Source organism: Lissotriton vulgaris, chromosome 5, assembly GCF_964263255.1.
Source record: "Lissotriton vulgaris chromosome 5, aLisVul1.2, whole genome shotgun sequence".
NCBI lineage: Eukaryota > Metazoa > Chordata > Amphibia > Caudata > Salamandridae > Lissotriton > Lissotriton vulgaris.
Genome location: NC_141693.1, coordinates 741,962,169 through 741,984,174, shown reverse-complemented (window position 1 = coordinate 741,984,174; position 22,006 = coordinate 741,962,169). Strand labels below are relative to the sequence as shown.

Below are 22,006 nucleotides of genomic sequence, written 5' to 3'. Positions count from 1 at the left end.
GCTGCCATGGAAAGGCATCTCTCGGGTCACATCCTAATATGGTGGACGGTGCCTGCAGGGCATCGCCACCATATTAGTGGCCCTTTTCCAGTCACCAGGAAATCGGAGCGAATGTTATAGGCTGAAAAGCGTACGCCGCTATACCCACCACCATCCTAATTTGGCGGTGGGGGAAATACTCAGTGATGGCGGAAGGACCCCGACTGCTGGCCCGGCAGTGGCTGTCCTTCTGCCATCATAATGATCATATATTATAAAATAGTTGTTTAAAATCGATAGGAAAGGAAGGAGAAGACAGGAGAGGTGATATCTAAAAAATGTATTGGAGGTATATAAAAAATAAGAATATACAAAAAGGAGGTGTGATGAATGGAGAACAAAGGGGGTAGTAAAACAAGTATAAAGGCCAAGGTGGAGTAACAGGCTTGCATACTTATTCTTGAGAGATGGTTTAAAAGACAGAGAACCTATAACATTTTGTGTGGATTTCATGACCTCTGATGCTGACTGATACTGGTTCACACAGAAGCACATTCAGGGACCTTATAAGTCAAATACAGTTGATAGCCTCATGAAAGCACATATAGCTCAGCATGAGTATTCATAGCATTTCAATACCAATTGTAATGATCCATCTGGATTCAGATCTCCTCAGTGCCAACTCCCGATCTTCTCCACTGGGTTTGACATGTACATGTTGGATTCCATAACAGCTAATGTACTTTTATCCTCCCCATGCTCCTCTCAGATATGCTTGCCATTCAATAGGTATAGTCTCTGTTGGATATTGCTCTCAAATGCTGGAGTATGCGTAGGTTTAGCTTGTTGGCTGTGCTGCCAACATACTTTTTGTCACACTCACATTCCAATATGTAAATGACATATGTTGTTTTGCAATGTAGCCATTCTTTGATCTTTCTGATCTTAGCATCCGATGATTCTAACAATATGGTGTTACTGCCATGCTTGAGGACCTCACACTTCTGGCATTCAAAAAGGCCCGGTCTCTTTAGCCAGTTCGTAGCATTAGCTTTATAATCAGAAAAATGGCTTTGGATCAGAATGTCTACAAGTGAAGCTGCTTTCTTATATGTGATATTAGGTTGGCCAGAGACCCATTGTTGTAGATCATCATCTTTCTTATGATGTTCCTGTTATTATTAACAGCTTTTTGAATTCTCCATCTGACAGGTTGAAATCCATTATGTTCCAAAATGTTGTTTCTTTCCCTTTAGATGTCTTTGGAATCAACAGTTCCTCTCTGTTTCTCAACCTAGCTCTTTTAAGTGCATTGTTCTTTTGTATATAGACTTCAATGTCTAGGTAATTAATTCTACTGTCACTTTTTAGAAGTGAATTTCAATTTCTGGGCATTGTTGTTCAAAGATTGTAAAAAACGAAACAAGCTCCTATGTGTCTCTTTCCCAGTTTAAAAACAAGTCCTCAATAAAGCAATCCCATAAACTCACTTTCTTGAGTGATTCACTATTTTCCTCTTTCCACACAGTCTCTGCTTCCCACTGTCACATGGTCAAATTGGCATATGTTGGGGCAAAAGATGTGCCCATTGCTCTGCCCCGTTTTAGGAAGTATCAAAGAGGAATAAATTGCTCGTTAAGCAGAATGCCATCATTTTCATCAACATTTCAGTATGTACCAATACGCTTAGTGATCTGGATCGTAGGAAATAGCTGCATTTTCTTAAGCCATCCTCATGTGCCTTGGAAGTGTACAGGGACACCACATGCATTGTCGCCATTGTGTATTAATTTTTCCAAGGTATGCCATTGATTCAATAAAAAGAAATCCATGGAATCCCTTATGTAGGACGGGAGGCTGGCCACATAGGGATGCTGGTGCCTCTGTGACTCTCCCCATATGTTGATTGCAGCAGGCACAGGGTGACTTCAAGTGACAGAGAGATGGAAAGAGAGGGAGGGAGGGGGAAGGTAGAGATAACACTACCAGAAAGGGAGAAGCAGGAGAGGAGAGGGATAGAATGATGGATGGAAAGAGAGAGAGTGTGGAGGAAGATGAAGGTAGTGTGGCTGTCTTGAGCATCTTTGCCAGGGCTGCGTGTAGTTCCCAGTTCTCCTTTGAGCAGGACCTGAAAGTAGCATAGGTTGTGGGATGCGGCAGTGCATGCACAGTGCCACTGACCAGGCTATTCTTATTGATGATAAAGACAGTGCCTGAGGTACTTAGGGGGTGGCCCGCTCCCCTTAGTATTGATTGGTCTGACGAACATTTAGAGTCTTGGTGGCAACTCCATGCTTCCAGTATGTATTTTGCCATGTTTAAAATATGATGTAGTATTGATGGCACTACCGGAGCCAGTAGTTTAAAACTGGGGTTAAAAGATGTGGAATAGCGAAACGTATACCTCGAAAGTTATCAGGTATAATGTGGAAAAACAATTATGCATGAATTGCACTTATTTAATTTTAAAAGATAGTCAGGCTCCTAAACCAGAATTAATCTGTCCTTTATAAATGGCAGACTGCAAGAAATTGTTGCTCAGTGATTAGGATGTTTCATATGATGCCACCTCTAACTCTGCAACCCAAGAAGACACTGACGTGTTCTTATCTTATTGTGGAATCACAGATCTGGCTATGCAGACAGCAGTATGGATCTGAGTATCTCATACTGCTTATGGGTGTTGGGGCACATACCATGAACAGGTTGATCCAGTGGTGACCGACACAGATAAAGATGGGTAGGGCAGGTGGAGAGGGCACAAGGCGGGGTCCTGGTAGCACGTGGGTAGCTAATAAAAAAAATTAAGACTTACCTGGTGCTGCCGACCGCCTTGCGCTCCTCTGCTTCCAGTCCCTGGGATAGCATCACGGACTCTGAATTCAAACCCAGGGCAGCTCTTAAGCATGAGAGCAGCGTAGGGTTTGACCTGAGCGGGCTGGATTAACGCTCGCTCAGGCACAAGGATTCTGTGCTGTTTCTCCAAAACCGGCTGTGCAATACAGCTTGGTTGGAGAAACCTAAGTTTGCATGTCAGTTTTGGTGGCCTAAGACTGCCGGCCAAACTGACATGCGCACTTAAAAGTACACCTACCACTCCTCTACCCTCCCATGGCCCGGCTCTGCCCCTTTGTGCACACACTTGCTCAGCCAGCAGCTGAAAAATAAAACAATTATAAAATATAATTTACTTTTCATCTGCTGGCTCTGAGCCAGTGGGGAAACGCTCCTACACCATTGCAAAGGAGCCACCGCTGGGTTGTTCTTTGCTGCAATTATGTTGTCCACCTTTTATAGCAGTCAGATTCGTTAATGGGGACACCTTGATTTTGTGCCTGTGCCTATATTGCATCCCAGTGCGACCATGCTTGTAGATATATAAAAACTGGACTAGGCAACCCCTGAAGGGTTTATCTCTCCCCCCGCAACTCACCCCCCCCCCCCTTGCGACAGGGCCTTTGCCATGCCCCTGATGTAGAGAGCTCCCCAGTCTGATTTGAGGGAGTTTACCTAATTGATGGAACCCTCCTAACACTTTTGTATTAACTACACAGTAACAATAGCTAACTAGCCTCACTGTGCAGAAGTGTTGCTGTTGGGAGATAGTGCGTGGTGAACACTAAAAGCAGGCAAAGAAATAGCTCGATCAAGGGTTTATTAACAGATGTTGGTGAGTCCTTGACTTGGGGTTCATCAATGTTATATTCTCCTGTTGAGAAAATATCAAATATTGTTATGCCTGTGGGCTTTAACACCATTTTCTCACCGTTGTGCAGGACAGTTGTCTACCAGGTGCAGAGTGACTTTTCACTATCAATGATTCTTCCTTGAAGCATCCATTTGTCATAGTCCTATACGCCAAGCCAAGTCCCATGTGTGAGACCATATATAATAGATAACTAATGCTTCTTCTCAAACACCTTTCAGGCAGGAGGATGGATTTGGTGGAATCTCTCAGCTGCAATTGCCGGGGGCCAGATGTGTGAATCATTTTACAGCTCGCAAATGGCCCATTGGGCCATTTGCAACAGGTAAAATGCTTTCTTGGTGTGTACCAACCCGATTTTGATTCATAACCTATTACCAACTCACAAAATAGGGTTTGCGAGTTGTTATAAGGGGTGTATGAGGGCATCCCTCCCTAATAGCGAGTCACACTGGTATGTAGGAATGTTTTGGGACAGGGAATGCAGTCGCAAAACATTTGCAGTTACCACCAACTTCAAGTTGGTGGTACCTCATCCGCAAAGGGGAAGTGGTCCCCAACCCCTTGGTGACTGTTGGCACCAATATTTTTAGGAGCAAGCAGTGGACCCACAGACCTCTGCTTACCCTTAAAAATTGTAGCTTTTTATTTTTATTTTTGTAATGTAGTCCGTTTTCCTTTAAGGAAAACAGGCTTCCTTATAAAAAAAAGATTATTTTATTTAAACAGCAATCACAGATACAGTGATCTGCTTACCCCAGCAGGCCACCATCCCTGTGATTGTAGCCATTCGCAATGGGTCGCAAATTGTGACCTGCCTCATGAATATTCAAGAGGCAGGTCCATTAGCCTGCCACTGCGAATCGCCAACACCGTAAAACACACTGTTGTACATTGCAGTTTGTGATTTCCTAATAGGGAATCTCTAAAATTCTCTATTATGGAATCGCAAATACGCAATTTCGTACATCTGGCTCCTGATGTCTTCGCGGAGCATTTGTGGTATACTATGCTGTAAGGATGTCCTTTCGTTATTTGTTGCACTGACGTAGGTGTATGGGATGGTGTCAGAAATGGATCAGCAAATCTGTTCTCATGCAGTCCCAACTCATGTTCTAGCTTGATAACTGTAGTTTTAAAGAGAGCTTTCACACCGCAGGTCTAACAATGCGGGCGTTGAGGATGCAGGTTTTTGAATAGTCTTTGAACCATGTTAATCGCTCAGAGACTGCACTGGAGCTGGAAGTTATGTCGGCAGTGCCACAGTTCTACTCAGTCTTACTGCCTCAGTAAGAATGCGAATGAGCCTGAAAATTATGAAATTAAAAGCCTGATAAAAGACATAAGGGCATATTTTCAAGGGCCTTATCTCTGCTTTTTTGGCTTTTAAAGCCAAAAAAGCAGAGATAACCTTTTCACCCTATTTGCAAGCTGGTGCTAACATGCATTAGCTCATGTTATCAGCCGTTTTGCCAATGCCTCGCTTTGCATCTCTACTGAGATGCAAAGTGGGCATCACTGGGCGCACCCCTGAAGGACTACCTTGTAAATTATCGATAAATACACATTGCGATATTTACAAGGTGGCTCTCAGGATTTTAGCAAAGGTTAGTTTTTGGTGAAAACCACGGTTATCGCCGAAAACTAACGTCTGCTAAAATCCTGACTATTATATGTTGACAATGGGAGGTGGATTGATGTGTTACGACCACAGGGTCGCATCATCAAGCATATCGCCATTTTCCGGGGAACATCGCTGGAAAACCAGCGATATTCTCTTGAAAACGGCGATTTACCTGCTATGGCTGGATTATATATCGCCCTTGATTTATGCGTTGATGATAACGCGCTAACTCAGCAATTAAATTCAGCAATAGCTGGCGTTAGGGAAATCAGAGCTAGGCTCACTGGGCGATAACTATCGCCCCTCGTTGTTGATATGCCCCATAGAGTTTACAAAGCTACATTCATATTCTTAATAGCTGCTTGCATGTTGTCCAGATCTCTTGTGTCACTCTGTTAGCGGGGTAAGATTCAAGAAGCCTTGGTTTTTCTGTTCATTTACTATTATTGTAATCAACCATTCAAAGCCAGGGTCGGACTGCACGGTAGAGCAATTAGGCAGGTTCAGAATGGTCAGTGTGTTTGCGGCTTTTTGGCAGGTTGAGGGCATGTTCATGGTCTGCTGGTCTGGTTTTTCCTGTTGGCTTCCCTGCTAATAAAACAAACATTGCCTGCAGTAAGTCAAATCCATGCAGTCTTCCATACCGTGCAAAAGACTTATGCAGCATGACTTTACAAGCTCAAAAGTTCAAACATGGGCTACTTTTTTAGCTCTCCAATTCATTAATGGCGTATGCTTTTATTTTGGTGTCCCAGACTATTTTGTGTTCCAGTCCAACACTATTCACAGCTTTACTTGTATGTGACTAGTAAGGCATGTCAATGAATGCCAAGAGTAGGCCTAGAATTGCAACCATAATGCCCTGACAGAAGTAGGTCAAGGATCCCAACAATCAACATTATGCTTGGTACGGAACTATTTCAGAGGTGAACTCTAATATGACAAGTATAACCACAGTATGCAAATATTTGCCACCACTGTGCTAGGCCCAGCGTTATGCCAAAGTTGGGTGTGATCTGCCAAGTGTATCCGCAGTATGCCAAGAAGAAGTAAGATTTCTTCAGAATCAGCATTATGCTAGAAGTTGGCTTCATAATTCCATGGATACCAGATTACATAAATTAACACCACCATCCCAAGAATAAGCAACAGTACACGAGAGGCAAGCCACATCATACTTAGCTGCAATATAGTTATGGGGGGTTACCAGCTTCCATGGGTAGGTGAGATCACAATGACTGCTGAGAGTGATATTGCCATGCTGAGGGATAGACTTGCATACATCCCCTCTTCATGCACACATACAGAGAAGAGCAGCCGCTGCTCGGGCAGGTAACAGCTAGGGGGCGGTGGGGCCGGTGGGAGGATTTCGAAAGATGACGAGGGAAAATTAATTATTTATTTAATTTTTCTTCGTCGTCATCAGTCGAAATCCCGCCAACATGGTCCCTCTGCTCTTACCTGCATGAGCCATGGCTGGACAAGAATATACAGAGACACACACTGATATGCACCCATACATGCACACCATCATGTACTTATCCCTATCACTCTTTAGCTGTTGATAGATTTCTTATGATTGCTTTCATATCTCCTCCAGTCCTTTATCTACTGTCAGCCTGGCCCTGTGTCCTGCAGCTGTTGCCTTTCCACAGCTTGCTCAGCTCCTTGGGGATACAACAGTATTCACCCAGTTCATCCCAGGTCCTTTAGGTTACCTGGTTGAGCATGACCAGGTCTACCATTAAGACTTCTTCAGCCACACTGAGATGTCGGTGACCGTAGCTGTATCACGCGAGTCATGGGCTCACTCAAGCAGTGAGGGCAATGGCAGAAAGACAAGGCAAATCACTCAAACTTTCACTCTTCTGGATAGGGTGAGTGGCAGCAGCTTTGGGTCTGGGGCATATGTACATACAGGCTCTCTTTTTTAATGCATACAAGTAAGAAATGGGGGAAGAGTCTTGCTTAGTCCTATTGACCGTACCAAAATGTCCATCACTTCACCTTAGCCTTGCCGCACCTGTAGAGTCATGAAATCTAGCACCAGTAGTCCTGACATTCAAGGAACTTTGTGAATAATTCAATAGCTAAGTTTAAGTTCCACTAGATGATGTTCCTTTCTTAGTAGACCCATCTGCCTGCTTCGTGAAATGGCAATGTGTATGCCAGCAGAATGGCAAAAACCCCTAAGCCAGCTGCAGTCAGCCAGTGGCTGAGATGTGGGGGCTGATCAAGAACACAATCAACGTGGAGAGGGATGCAGACCTTTTGTCACATGTTATATAGATACCTTGCATGATAACTGAAGTTGTCTCTAGGCAGATCGAAAAGACATATTGTTTTATAAATCACATGGGAGAGTACAATCTCCCAACTAATAGCATGTGACTTATTTTCTTCCAAAATAAATTTCTGATGTCGGAACTTCTTGTAATTAGATGAAATTTGAAATGGTCAGACATCACTTAAAAGTCGTTTACGTCTGGCTTTGTCTGAATGAATAAGTCTACTCGCTTATCTATAGAATCCAGATGCTGTGGTCACCATTGTGTGTGTATATCTATTCAATTTTAAAGCACTCTAAAACTGTCTGGGACAGGAGTACTTTATTAATCTGTTTATTAAATAACAAACTAAATAAATACATACATGTACACATGCATAACATACTAACTTGAAATAATGTATTACAGGTGACTCATGGCATCACAGTCTCTTGCAGACACGTGGTGCCACTGACACCATATCCCTCAGCCTCTTTATCCCCCTGCCAGGCCCTTAGGTTGGAGGAGTCAAAAATCTCAGTGTCAAACTTGATACCTTTCTGTCATTCCAACCACAAATTAATTTTGTGGTGGGCTCCTGCTTTGGCCTGCTCCGCATTTTGAAAAAAATCTGCATTTTTCTCTCCTCATCAGCCAGGAAATCAGTTATTCATGCACTCGTTACATCTAGGTTGGACTATGCGAATGCTCTGTATATGGATTTGCTGCGCTACCTGGTTAACAGACTCCAGGTGGTCCAGAATGCCACAGCCGCTTTAATTCTCAACCTGCCTTTGAAAATGTACTTGCTTCCTATGAGAAGCGGGTTCAATTTAAAGCTTTAGGAGCTTGTTCACAAAGTGCTTCATTGCACTGGGACGGGCTACTTGGGCTCCAGAATCAGATTCTATTTTACCAACAGGAATCTGCGTTCCTCTAACAGGCTACTGGCAAGTGTACCCAAGATGTGCCCGCCTAATCAGGACTGCGCGCTTTTTGCTATCTGGAGCCGTTAGCTTGGAATAAACTCCATCAAGATCACCGCTCAGTGGACTCAATCACCATTTTCAAAAAAGATTGAAAATATAGCTTTTTGTTCAAAATTAGTGGTCTTGCATATGAGCTGAGAGCCGAGACACCTAGGACTAGCTGAGCACTGGATAAATTCCTTTTCATTTAATTTCTGTGACAAACTGGTGTAGACTGATAGGCTGGCAGTCCTCTCTGCCAACCACTAAGTTTTCCTTCATTTTCTGAGGAGACATTCCAGATTGTGTCAGATCTAATTCCACCCAAAATAAAAAGAGGGAAATGCTACCAACTTAATTGTTTACACAGTATTTTGAGGGAATGGCCACTGCAAAGCAGCAGAGCAGCATGAACCAACTCTTCTACATACGTGTCCCCTAAAGTATTTTGTCTCCATATGACATATGTTTCGAAGCTATTACACCAGGGTCTACCTAAAATGCCCTGCTCGTGCCTGCTAGGTAAATGTATGCACGAAAATAGCTCTACGTTGCCAATAACAAAGCACTTAACTTTTTAATCGCTAAAATACCTCTGTAAAAACCTTTCTTCAGCTCCAGCTGCATTGCTGGGCTGGAGAAAGCAGGTACAGGCTCCCAGTCTGTCTGGAGCGCAAAATCCCAGCGCTCAGGCCAATCCCGACCGATGCTGCTTGTCATGTCTCATGATTGACCACAGTGCAGTCTGGGAGCTTGCCCCAGAAACAGGAAGAGCAGGATGAAGTGGACGGCGGAGGCGGTGGCAATCAGGCAAGTTATGTATTTATCTACGATAGGGTTTTGAAGCTTTCTAATAATCGAGAATAGTTATTTTTCAAAATTATAGGCATTCTGCAATTTGGATGAAAAGTAAGCTTTCTTTGATTAATTTTATTTGATAATAATATTCTTTTTGGAGGAGAATACGAGCTTGAAATTCAAAGAATAGCCTCCACACCATTTGCGTTCTAGCTGGCAAAGCTCGGGGTTTAGCTTTACAAGTTCTCTCGAGAACTTGTAAAGAGACAACAGATTCTAAGGAGACCTCAGCCAGTGTGGACTGGGAGCTCCCGATGAATCCATCCTGGTGTGATGGGTCTGAATGATGTGAGTCCAATTTGTGGTGAGAAGCCTGCAAGGAGAGCAAATTGCAGATTTAGGGGAAGGATGGATAGAAACCACCAAAGGTAAGAGGAGTCCTCCCTGGAGGCTAGTCTAAGGAGGCCATCTAAGGGATCACTGTACTAGCACAGATAGAGGTCAGGCTTGCTAAGTCACAAGTGCATTGTTTAATTGGTTCATTATCCATTACAGGTTCGGTCCCCGTCATATCCGTGCAGAGTCAGTCATGGTGAGAAAGCACAATGCTAGCACCGGCGCCTCCCCTTTCCACACCCTCATGGTGGCAGATATTGGGGATGTGAATGTGAACCTATACAATCTGCCTGACAGCTGCCAGAGGATCCGACAGAAATACAAGGAAATTGTAGATGCTGACTGCATCCCACTCACTATTGGTAAGATCACTATCTGTATATCAACCTAAATATCACTTATGCACAGGAGGTATGTCAGTATACAACTTCGGTAATGCCACTGTCTATAGTGAAACCATAGTACAGATTTAACATATCCTTCTCTTATAATCTTCTAATGTCATATGTAAAATGCTAAGTGTAAGTTTGTATATAACCCATATTTCCTGATCAATGTTGTTCAGTGATCCTTGCACAGTGCTTATTTGCTGCGTAGGATTGATGGGGGCAGGCCAGATGTTCTGGGCCGGTCCAGTGAGCCTCTGCCCTGTGAATACTGCCCATGTCTGGGAAGGAGGAAAGTACACTCTGACCTGAGGGAGCACAGTTTGAGAAGTGGTTTGTGCACTTTCATTCTAAAACTTCTACTAACTCAGTCATGACATGACCTCATGATGACTTGGTCTTGGTATCAGGCTCCCATAGGATAAGTGGTGTTGGGGCCTCTAGGGCCCCAGTGACTATAGCAGGTTCTCTTTCTCTGCTATTCTCCATGTTGCTCTATTTCTCTCCTCGTGTCCTATCCAAACCTCAACCTCTTAAATGTTCCTCCTATATTGTGCTGGTAGTTGATCAAGAAAGCCTCTTAATATTGTAGATGGCATGCATTCAGGAGGTCTTCAGTGATATGAGTATAGCTTTAACATTGATAGGAGATACAGAGCAGCAAGGAGGTCTGCAGTCTGAATTAATCTATCTTTTAGATGGGGTGGAGAAGGACAAAGATCAATTTGCCCGGGGCTGAGATGCACCAAGGAGGGAGAATATCTTTCCTGCTGGCCCTTCAATACCCAGGGGGCATATTTACAACCCCAGAGCATCGCTCTTGCACCATGCAACATGGTGCAAGAGTGATGCAACTCTAAAAAGAGATTTATGAAGCCAAGCAAGGCACCTTGCATGGCCCTGAGTGACTTCATAAATCTCAAGTAAGGCAACACAGCACAAATCGCTGCATTGCTTTACTCTACGCCAGGGATGCGTTCCATGGGCATCGCATGGGTGTTCCCACACAGCTCCCATGGTTTTTGACTCAAAACTGGTAAACCTGGGATGTGCCAGAAATATGTGCCTCCCCACTCGAGGCATAATTGGAGAAATATCTTTATTATTTCTCTTGTTCATTTCCTCTTTCTATGTGTGCTGCATTCTACAGAACACATAGAAAGAGGAAAAAGTCTCCCTGGATTGTTTTAGTGCAGGGAGGTGCCCCTTCCTGCACAAAAACAATTCTACATGAAACGCAGGTACCCTTACACCATTTTGCAAGGGTGCCTGCGTTGGCACTAGGCAGCCCGTAGTGCGACAGTGCAAGGGAAGGACAGGAATGCGTCCTGAGAGAGCGCAAATTTGAATAAAAGTTATGTATAGGCCATATTTACAAGCACATTGTATAACGTAGGAATGAAATGCATATCGTAACATGAAGTTGACACTTATAGCATAAAGTTAACTGATGTAATCAACGTAATATAGGAAATGTAACTGTATTCACTTTAGAACTTGCATTAGATTTAGAAGGCCTGTATACGTAGTGGGCTAATGTAGAAATGTGTAGAAATGCTTACGAAATGTAGAACGTGCAATGAAGAATTCATGTACGTGTGTAACTTTAAATGGAGAAACGGCGTGAAATGGAACATGAAGAAATGTGCAGAGAACATATACGGCGATATAGCGAATGAGAATATAAAGTTATACTCTATGTAGTTTGTATTCTATGTACCATATATTCACTTATATGTAAGGATTTGCTAAATGCGATTGTATATAAATGTGTGTTAAAGGTTATACTGTGTAGAAAGCTTCTTGTAAGGATGTTAGAAGGGTTTAGGTCATTTGTGATTGTAACCTAACTGACCAAGGGTTCGCAGGAGTGTAGTCCGCGGTAGGTAATTTAGTGGGCTCACAGGAGTCGTGAATAGCCTTGCTGTGAACATGCGAGCCAAGGAGTCTAGCGCTTGCTAGATTTAGGGTGACAACGCTGGACAAGGTTTATGGCCTGAACGTGATAAGAAGCGCTTGGAATTTGAGAGTTGTTTTGAGAAGTCCATTCACAGGACCAAGAAAGGTTATATACATAACTATAAAGATTAAAGTTCTGTTGAGGTTGTTGACTTGTGCTCAGAAAATGTCAATTGTAATATTGAATGAAGTCACCAACAAGAAGACGAAGATGACATCGGAGGAGAAAGGTCAACTTAACGGACGGCGAAAGAGACGAAGCAAGGAAAAAGCTAGAAGATGACCTCACGGGGAAAGTCCGTGGTGGGCGTCGAAGGGGCGTTCCACCCGCACCATGATTGTGTATTTTAGGGACAGCACCCCGGGGAGAAAGGAAACAGCGAAGGCGATTAGCCAAGGCGAACAGCTCTGAGCAGAAGCCATCATAGGGAGCTCAGAGTAGATGACTTGAGCAGATGCGCTGAGAGAGATCAGAGCGCAAGGGAGCAGTAGGCCGAGGACCCTTAGAGAGCGGATGGGTAGGCAGCAAGGGTACTGCTTCTTAAACTTAAGTTACCTTTAGAGGCTAAGAGAGTTTGAACTTCTTTGGGAGTCAAACTGCTGACACCTTTTTAGGTTAGGAACTTGCGAAATAGGGATGTCACTTAGTATAGAGTAGGGACAGATTTAACTTGATACTTTTCACTTTCTGTAGATGACGCAAAGGAACCACTTCACATCGATGCTTTAAATTGTTGATTCTGGAATTGATTTTGTATTCTTTTGTATACTTTTAGAGATTTATCCTAAGAGGATTGTATTCGCATTTAAATTTGACTTTTATATAAAACTTGCAAAACTTTATCAGTTGTAAGTGGTTCTTCAGAGTGGCGTCAGTTTATGGGGTTGTTCTAACCTATGCGGGGTTTGTCTTTTACTCAACGACAGAAATCAATCGATCCAAAAATTTCGAATGAGATAAGTTATTAAATTGATCATAAATTGATATCAAAATCTCATTCCCCGCAGTTGGTAGCAGAGAAAGATGGTTTTCTTCTTGAGGAAGACAACCTAGGTCAGGTCTAGATTACCCCAAGGTCCCTAGTCATCGACGACCAGAAGAAGAATCACAGCCGAAGACGGTGCTGACGGTGTGTCGAGAGAAAAGCAGCAGAGTCGGTCGAGAGTGAGTATAAGGGTCATGCGTTGTAAGATTGCGGTGTTATATGTCGTTCCTGTGTTGTAATGTCAAGCGGAGTTGAATGCCTGTAGTGTGATTGAGGGAAGGTTGTGAGCGCGCGCAACCGGATGAAATCTTAAGCTCCAGAGAAGGACTTAAGTGGTTCGGGTGTATCGAACACCCAGAGTAATTTGACTACCATTGAAAGGGGGTCATGAGGTACCATTGATCGCCCGACAGACCGATGATAGGGGGAGCGTAAGAGAGAGTGAATGAGTAACGGACGCTGGTCGTACGTTTACTGTGTGTAAGTAACCTATCAGTTGAGGCGATCGTCCGACCGTCAGAGGGAAGACGTTTCGCCAGTTGAGGTAGCAATTACAGTTAGACTGTGGCCGTACAGTCAGAGAAAAGTGATCGCTTGGACGGAAGTAGTCATTTTTCAGTGTATGAATGAAAACGCATGCGAAATCGTGAGACGAGTTGAGAAAGAAGGAGAATTGCTGCAGAGGGAACGAGTGACGTCAGCATAGAACCGCGCTGAGATTGGTTAGTTTGTCAGACGTCAGCGAAGAACCGTGCTGAGATTGGTCGGTCAGCGTAGAGTTGCGCTGAGATAGGCCGATTAGCGAGAGCCGCGTAGGGATTGGTTGGTGGTTGTCATCGGGGCGTAAACAAGGAAGAGTAAAGGGAAAATTGTAGATTACCGAAATGAAGTGAAGAGTTTAAGAGCACTCTTTAGGAGGAATAGAAGAAACTTATATGCCGGAGAAGAAGCTCCACCAGAAGGCACACCAGCTTATCATATGGCAGTAAATGTAGGCTTACACTCGATACTATGGATCTCCGAGTGGAATAAGCTAACTGAAGGGAATAAGGAACTGACGTTTCCGAGATTCGGAACGTTTAAGCTAGACGTGTTGAATGAACTAAAAGCGGTAATGCTTGCAGCAAGACCTCTACCGAGGCCAACACAGTTTGAAGCCCTTAGTGCATGGTTTAGAGCAGCACACGAAAAGAGCGTAAAAAGGCGCCAAGAAAGAGTGAGAAGATCAGTAAAGGCAGTGCAGGATGCCAAATGGGACGAGGAAGCGAAAAAGTGGAGAGCACAAAAGATAGAAGCAGACAAACTGTACCCCATGCTAGAAGTGACGGGAGAAAAGAAACCTCTAGAGGAAGATGAGGAAAGCGAGACAGAAGAGGATCTGATAGAGAGGCTATTAACCGATAGACCACCTCCGTACAGCGGAGGGGCCGCAAGTCCCATATTACAACAGGAAGACGGAGCTAGATGGGGGGAATATAAATCGATCCCAGTAACAGAGTGGGATGCCAAGAAAGATGAGGAGATACCTCAATCTAGTTCCGAACAGAGAGTAGTGGGAAGAGTAGTGGTCCAGAAGGTGCCAGAGACACAATATGCAAGGTCCTACCAAATGCCAGACGCCTTACAGGTACCTGTTACTATAGGCCCTATTGTGTCAATCTACAACCCAGAAGGGGTCCAGCAGGAGGAACAGGCACGATGGGACAGGGAAAGGGCAGAGATGGAGAATAGGAATACCATGATGAATCCCCAGAGACAGATACTAGTACCGATGAGTCGGAGTACCCCATTAGATGCCGCAATAGGTCCCTGGGTAGAACAAGGGGGTCAAAGAGGGCCAATGGACTTAAGGGGACCAAAACCGAAAACCCATAAGGAATTAAGGGAATACCTGAAAGAATGGGATACTGCCGAAGAGGCTCGGAATAAAAGTTTAGAAACAGGAGCAGAGTGGAGAGACCAGGATAACCGGATCCTCTCTCATTGTGGAGCTGGCGAAAGCAGCCCGGAGTGGGAGAGAGGGAGCCAGGAAAGCAGAGGAAATAATTGTCCTACTATCAGCGGCAATAGGCAAATGTGCGATGACAGGAGTGCAGGGTGTGGCGAAGTGCCTCACGTCACCTTTAGTGAGGGGGAACGAAGGACGCAGGAGTACCGAAATACTTTCAGATGCACTCACCATACCCCGGGTGAAACGGTGCAACATTGGAATCACGGGAACATGGAGAGTCGTGAAGGGTCTCGCCATGCATCCGGTGATCGCGAGCGAAGTCACGAGAATATAGGGAGTCGCGAAACGTCTCGCCATACTTCTGGTGATCACGAACGAGATCACGGGAGCATGGAGGGCCATGAAGGACCTTATCGTTTATTGAGCGACACCAGACAGCAAGCGAGTTACAGTGATTTTGAACAGAACGGTGGATCCTATCTCGTATCTGGAGAAACCGAGCCGAAAAGACGCAATGTAAGGATGGGGGATGGAGTAATGTTCCACCACACCCCACGGGAAGATGGAAAGGCTTGGGATCTAGAGAGGTGGGAACAAAGAGATGGAAGGAAAACTCCTCATAACTCACCTGTGTTTAGGCGTAGGGCGCATAGTGGAGGTGAGAGGGGTATGAGCGAACCACCTAGGACTGATATACTGAGAGCTGAAATAAAAGCAAAACGGCTCGATGTAATGAGCTTGAAGTCAGACTTAGATGAAATAATTGATGGCACAGTGGCAATAGAGAGATTAGAGACGTACGCACCAGATGAAATATTGTTCTTATCCAAGGATGTTACTCGGAGAGCGAGGTCAGCTCATGAAAATTTATCTAATTTGGCAAATAGGTATATGATAGACCTGTCACGAACTAAAGCTTTACAGGGTAACCATAGGCTAACTTGCACGGATCAGGATCTGGATGAGCGTAGAACGATCGCGCTGAAGGTACACATAAGGGAATTGATTCAGAGTATTAGATTGTGGAGGAATTTGGATAAATGGGAGGAAAGATGGTCTAAAAAGGGATCCGTCAGAAGGAGTTCACTTACAAGGTCCCCGGATACAGACCTAATGCGAATGGAAGCTTTCCCTTTGCGAGAAATCGCGAACGGAAGCTATGTTCATGTACCCTGGAGTAGGGGGGATTTAGCGGCATTTACTAATTCTTTCCCCAAGTTAAGAGAAAACCCCGTAGAGTGGTACAAGCAGGTAGAGAGGTTTGTGAAGATCTCTAAGGTGCTGTGGATCGATTTGAACACGTTGTTCGATATCGTAGTACCCGGAGATTTATGGACGGCATGCAAGCTTAGTGTTGAATGGCCCGCTTGCGAACCTCCGAGAGATACCCGGACAAATGGTCCATCAGTTAGAGTCATGGAAAAATACGAAAGAGTAATAACATGGCTAAAAGAGAAAGTGCCAGTGCAAGACATAGACTGGGTTAAGATAGATCGAACAACTCAGGAGCCCAAAGAGACAGTTCACGAGTTCTATGAGAGGTTACTGAAAGCATTTAAACAATACAGTGGGTTAGACGTAATGGATCCTAAGGACATAGGACAGTTTGTGTCGAAGTTTGTTTTAGGATTGAGACCAGACATAAGCCTGATGATACAACAGCATTTGATCTGTTGGCAGAACAAACCTTTAGATGAGATTCTGAGGTATGCAAGGTACTGTAGCGACGAAATAGATTCGAAGGCAAAGAAGCTCAAGGAAAAGCTAATGCTGGTACAAATGCAAGCAGCTGGAAAGGGTGGACAGCGGCAACAGGGAACAGGAACGCAAGCAAAGAAACAGAATAATCAGAGCAGAGATGAGGAGGAAAGACCAAGACCGAGAATGGATATTGCGACACTGAAAAAGACAACGAGGTGTCATCAGTGTAACGAGGTGGGACATTGGCGACGCGAGTGCCCTTACAATGTTGAGACAGGGGAATTAGAACAAGAGGAGGAAGAGGTACAGAATAACGTGGTTAAGGGAGCCGCAGTCCCGAAGGGAAAGTTTATCAAATGGGGGACTCAGACTCCTCGAGCCCCGTTTCCTCAACCACCTCGCATTACAAATGGAGGGAAAACCTATAGACAAATGCCATTGTTTGTAGGAGGAGAAGAATGCTACTACGTTGATCCTCTTACAGGGCAACGAGTGAATAGGGAGGAAGACTGTACTCTAGGTGCAGCCCTGGAAGTAGATCAGAGAGGACCATACGTAGAGGCTGAAGTAGCTGGATGTCCTACAACCTTTTTGGTGGATACAGGGGCCACTCGATCCACGTTGAGATCAGCGGTAGTCCCAGGTCTACCAATATCGGGAGAGACGATTCAGGTGGTAGGAGTCGCAAACAAGAGGATGACGAATCCTCTGACCGAACCAGTGTCAGTAAAAATAGGGAATTACAGTGACGAACATCAGTTTGTGATCTGTGATTCTAGCCCTGTGTGTTTGCTAGGAAGAGATCTGTTGTGTAAATTGAATTGCACAATACATTGCACACCTGAAGGAGTAGAAGTGCAGACCAATGATGAGGATGCCGATTTTATCCTACCTTAACACTGGAAGAGCTTCCACAGGATTTGAGGGAGAAAGTGTCAGCTGAGGTGTGGGATTTTACTGGAGAAGAAATAGGACTGATCAAAGGAGTAGAACCAGTAAAGATCTTGGTAAGACCAAATGCTGAGTATCCAAGAACTCCACAATACAAGTTGACTCCAGAGACGATTGCAGGAATAAAGCCTGTGATCGAATACATGATTAAACAGGGAATACTGAAGGAGATCGTGGGTAGTCCATGTAACTCCCCGATTATGGGTTTGCAGAAGCCTAGTGGAAAATACAGGATAGTGCAGGATCTTCGAAAGATTAATAACATTGTTGTCTCATGTTGTCCAGTGGTACCGAATCCATCAGTGATATTATTTCAGATACCGTTCCAAGCTGAATGGTTTACCGTGATAGATTTGTGCCAGGCTTTCTTTTCGATTCCTTTAGATGAAGAGAGCCAGTATCTTTTCGCTTTTAAGCTGGAAGATCGCGTCTTAACATGGTGTCGTATCCCTCAGGGGTATACAGAAAGCCCATCGATCTTTAACCAGCTATTAAAAAGAAATCTTGAAAGTCTAGTACTGCCCAAGAACTCGGTTCTAGTCCAGTACATAGACGACCTCCTAGTTGCGTCAGAAACTGAGGAAGCTTGCAGGGTAGACACCATAACCTTGCTGAATCACTTGGCCGAGAACGGACACAAGGTGTCTCCAAGTAAACTGCAATATTGTATGACCGAAGTGCAATACTTGGGCCATAGGATTGAAAAGGGAAAACGGAAGGTGTCTCCAGACAGAATAGAGGCGATCATGAAAATGAACGCGCCTACAACACAAAGAGAAGTCAGGATGTTTCTAGGCATGGTCGGTTATTGTCGGCAGTGGATAGCCAACTTTTCACTAAAGGCAAAACCGTTATTACAACTGACGCACAAAGGAGTAAGTGATCCGGTACCATGGGACAGAGATTGTTTGATGGCGTTTTTGCAGCTGAGGGAGGACCTATGTCGTGCCCCGGCTTTAGGAATGCCTGATTACACAAAACCATTTTTGCTTTACTGCTGCGAAAGAGAGGGATGCGCTTTAGCAGTTTTGGCCCAGTTACATGGAGATGCGCGTAGACCAGTTGCGTATTTTTCGGCTACATTAGATCCAGTAGCCGCAGCGTTGCCCGGATGTCTCAAATCCGTAGCTGCAACGGGTGTCAGCATTGAACGTTCTGAAAGTGTGGTAATGGGTCATCAGTTAGTAGTGTACGTACCACATTCTGTAGAATTGTTAATGACCAGGACTAAGACTCAGCATCTGACAAATAGCAGGCTCACACGCTACGAGCAAGTCATACTGGCTGCCGAGAATGTGACCCTAAAAAGATGCTCCGTCTTGAATCCTGCAACTTTGATGCCACTTCCAAATGAGATTGACGACGAAATTTGTACAGACCATGATTGCCTTGATGTGACTGAACTATGCACCAAACCGAGACCCGATATTGTAGATGAGCCATTGACTGACCCCGATGAAATATTCTTTGTCGATGGTTCATGTGTAAGAGACAATATCGGTCAGCTGAGAGCAGCTTATGCAGTTTGCACAATTACGAGAGTAATAGAAGCCGCTTGCCTGGAAGGAGTACACTCCGCTCAGGTAGCTGAAATTGTTGCTTTGACGCGTGCTTGTTTAGCAGGCGACAAACTTCGAGTCACCATATACACCGATAGCCAGTATGGTTTCGGGGTAGTTCATGATTACGGGCAGTTATGGTCTCAAAGAGGTTACATGACCTCCTCGGGTTCTCCCATTAGGAATGGAGAATTCGTGAGACTATTGTTAGAGGCATTGCAAGGCCCAACAGCTATTGCAGTGGTCAAATGCGCAGCGCATACAAAAAATGTCGATTTTGTGTCTCAAGGTAACCGCTATGCGGATGAAGTAGCGCGTTACTGCGCAGAACAGGGATATTCTCACACTGATGTAAAAGTGGGGGGAATCCAAGAAAGAACTGAATTGACAATGTTGTTGGATACTGTAGATACGTGGGATGAGCTAAGGAGTGTTCAGGAGAATGCACCAGAAGATGAGAAAAAGAGTTGGGAAACAGCTGGTTGTTCCAGAAGTGAGATGAATTTCTGGATATCTGCGGATGGGAGAGCAGTTTTACCAAATGAACTTGTTAGTCCAATGGCAAGGAAATTGCATGGATCAGCACACATAGGTAGAGATGCTATGGTGAGAGTATTCAGACAAACGTGGTTTAATCCAAAGTTTAGAGTAGCGGCAGAAGCAGTGTGTCAGAGATGTACGATCTGTCAGCAGCTAAACGTGGGAAAGAGAACACCAGTCACATTGAGTCATATTGGGAGGTCTGGGGGGCCTTTCAATAGAATGCAGCTTGATTTTATAGAAATGCCTAAATGCAATAGACTCAGATACGTCTTAGTGATTGTTTGCATATTTTCTAGATGGGTTGAGGCTTACCCTACACGTAGGTGCGATACACTTACAGTAGCAAAATTGTTACTTAGAGAGTTAATACCGAGGTTTGGGGTGCCATCCTCTTTGGAATCGGACAGAGGAACTCATTTTAACAGCGAAATAGTGAAGATGCTATGTTCAGCTTTGAGTATCGATCAGAAACTTCATTGCAGCTATCGACCAGAAGCTTCAGGGATTGTAGAGCAAATCAACAGCACAATCAAGTCCAGACTTGCCAAAGTTTGTTCAGCAGCATCCCTGAGTTGGCCAGACGCACTTCCAGTGGTTCTTATGAGCATACGTAGCACACCAGATAGGAAAACAGGTCTCTCTCCTCATGAAGTGCTAATGGGGAGAGCCATGAGATTGCCATCGGTTCCGACTGCAGCCCTAGTGAACATCACAGACGATCTGATCTTGGACTACTGTAAGGGACTATCTGATGCCGTTAATTCTGTGTCCCTCCAGGTCCAGGCTGCAGAGGTTCCATCAGCACAGGATTTGTGCCATGACCTGGGTCCGGGGGACTGGGTCCTGGTGAAGAAGCACGTCAGGAAGAACTGCTTAGACGTGCGCTGGAGAGGACCGTTTCAAGTCATACTTGTGACGAATACTGCAGTAAAGTGTGGAGGCCTGCCAAACTGGATACATGCCTCACACACCCGAAGAGTGCCAACACCTCTAGAAGAAACAGCTCCTCTCTCGGATGAGAATCCAGCGGAAAGCGGAGAAGCCACAGAGGGGGAAAGCCAAGCTGTGGAGGTGAGCGAAGAGGCTGAGATTGAGACGGAACAGGTCGACGAAGGTCAGGACACCAGTGAGACCGAAGTCGCCTCAGGAGAAGAGAGTAATTGGGAGATCGAATCAGATACTGAACAAGCAGAAAGTGACCAAGAGACAAGTCCAAGAACAAGGAGCGGGAGGACAAGGAGTGATGAAGCTAGTTGGCCAGAGAGAAGGAGAAGGCCAACCTTAAAAGCAGATCAAGAAAGAACTCTTGTCCCGATCGCTGAAGAATCGGATCAGGAAGAGGAAACTACAGACTCAGGAACCGAAAGTCCAAGGAGATCGAGAAGGGTACGTGTGCCCTGTAGAAGGTACGCCACCCCAGAGTGGACTTATCTAGCAGATGTCTTGGGGACAGAAATCTGGGAGAGTGAAGAAAGTGAAAGTAATCGATCACGATCCATTTGTGGCAGTGGAGATATGGATGTTGACGCCTGGACTCGAGACTGAGGGATTACTGACTTTCACACTTCCCATACCCCCATATTTGAGTCAAATTCAAGATCTAGTGCTAAATAGATTACAGTTTCCAACTTTTGGTCATCAAATTCCAGAGGAAGAAGAAAAAGTCATCCGTTTTGAATTATTAGAAATTGTTGTGAAAGCTGCAGGTCCGAGAATAATTGTTGATGCATAAAAGACTTTTGTATATAAGCTATAAAGAAGAAGATAACCTAGCGCCGAGTGGAAAGAAGAATAAAATTAGGGATTACATTTAGAGGACGGAGAAGGGTTAGGGTTGTCTGTTGCTAAAAGAGAAAAGACATTGTTGCGAAAAAGAGACTTTGTTGATAAAGAGCACTTTACAGACTGAGAAAGCAAATAAAGCGAACAAAGACTGGAAAAGAAAAACTTTTTCGCAAAAGAAGGAGCTACGCTGTTTCGATAACATGGAGAACGGCAACCCGAACCGAAAAGCTAGATGTGTAGTAGGTACACTGATAGCAGTAGTAATTTTTCTCATAATTACAGTAGTGACAATATCATACATAATAGGACATGAAAGCGATAAAGAAACAGCAGATGTAAAGCCTGTAACGACTTTGAAACCTGCTCTTGTGGGGAAGCAGGAGGAGAGCAATGTAATACGTGAAAAGGCGTTATTGGCAGATGAAGCTCGTAGGTTACACATAGACG

At 44.5% G+C, this 22,006-nt stretch overlaps 1 protein-coding gene across 2 annotated transcripts in view; it reads left to right on the top strand.

Annotated features, from left to right (window-relative positions):
• Positions 1–22,006, top strand: part of AGMAT (agmatinase (putative)) — a 219,545-nt gene that overhangs the window by 137,027 nt on the left and 60,512 nt on the right. For both annotated transcript variants that reach the window (XM_086922181.1, XM_086922180.1), the window contains exon 2: positions 9,898–10,100. In XM_086922181.1, the coding sequence (XP_086778307.1) occupies positions 9,898–10,100 (203 nt within the window). The remainder of the gene's footprint in view (positions 1–9,897; positions 10,101–22,006) is intronic.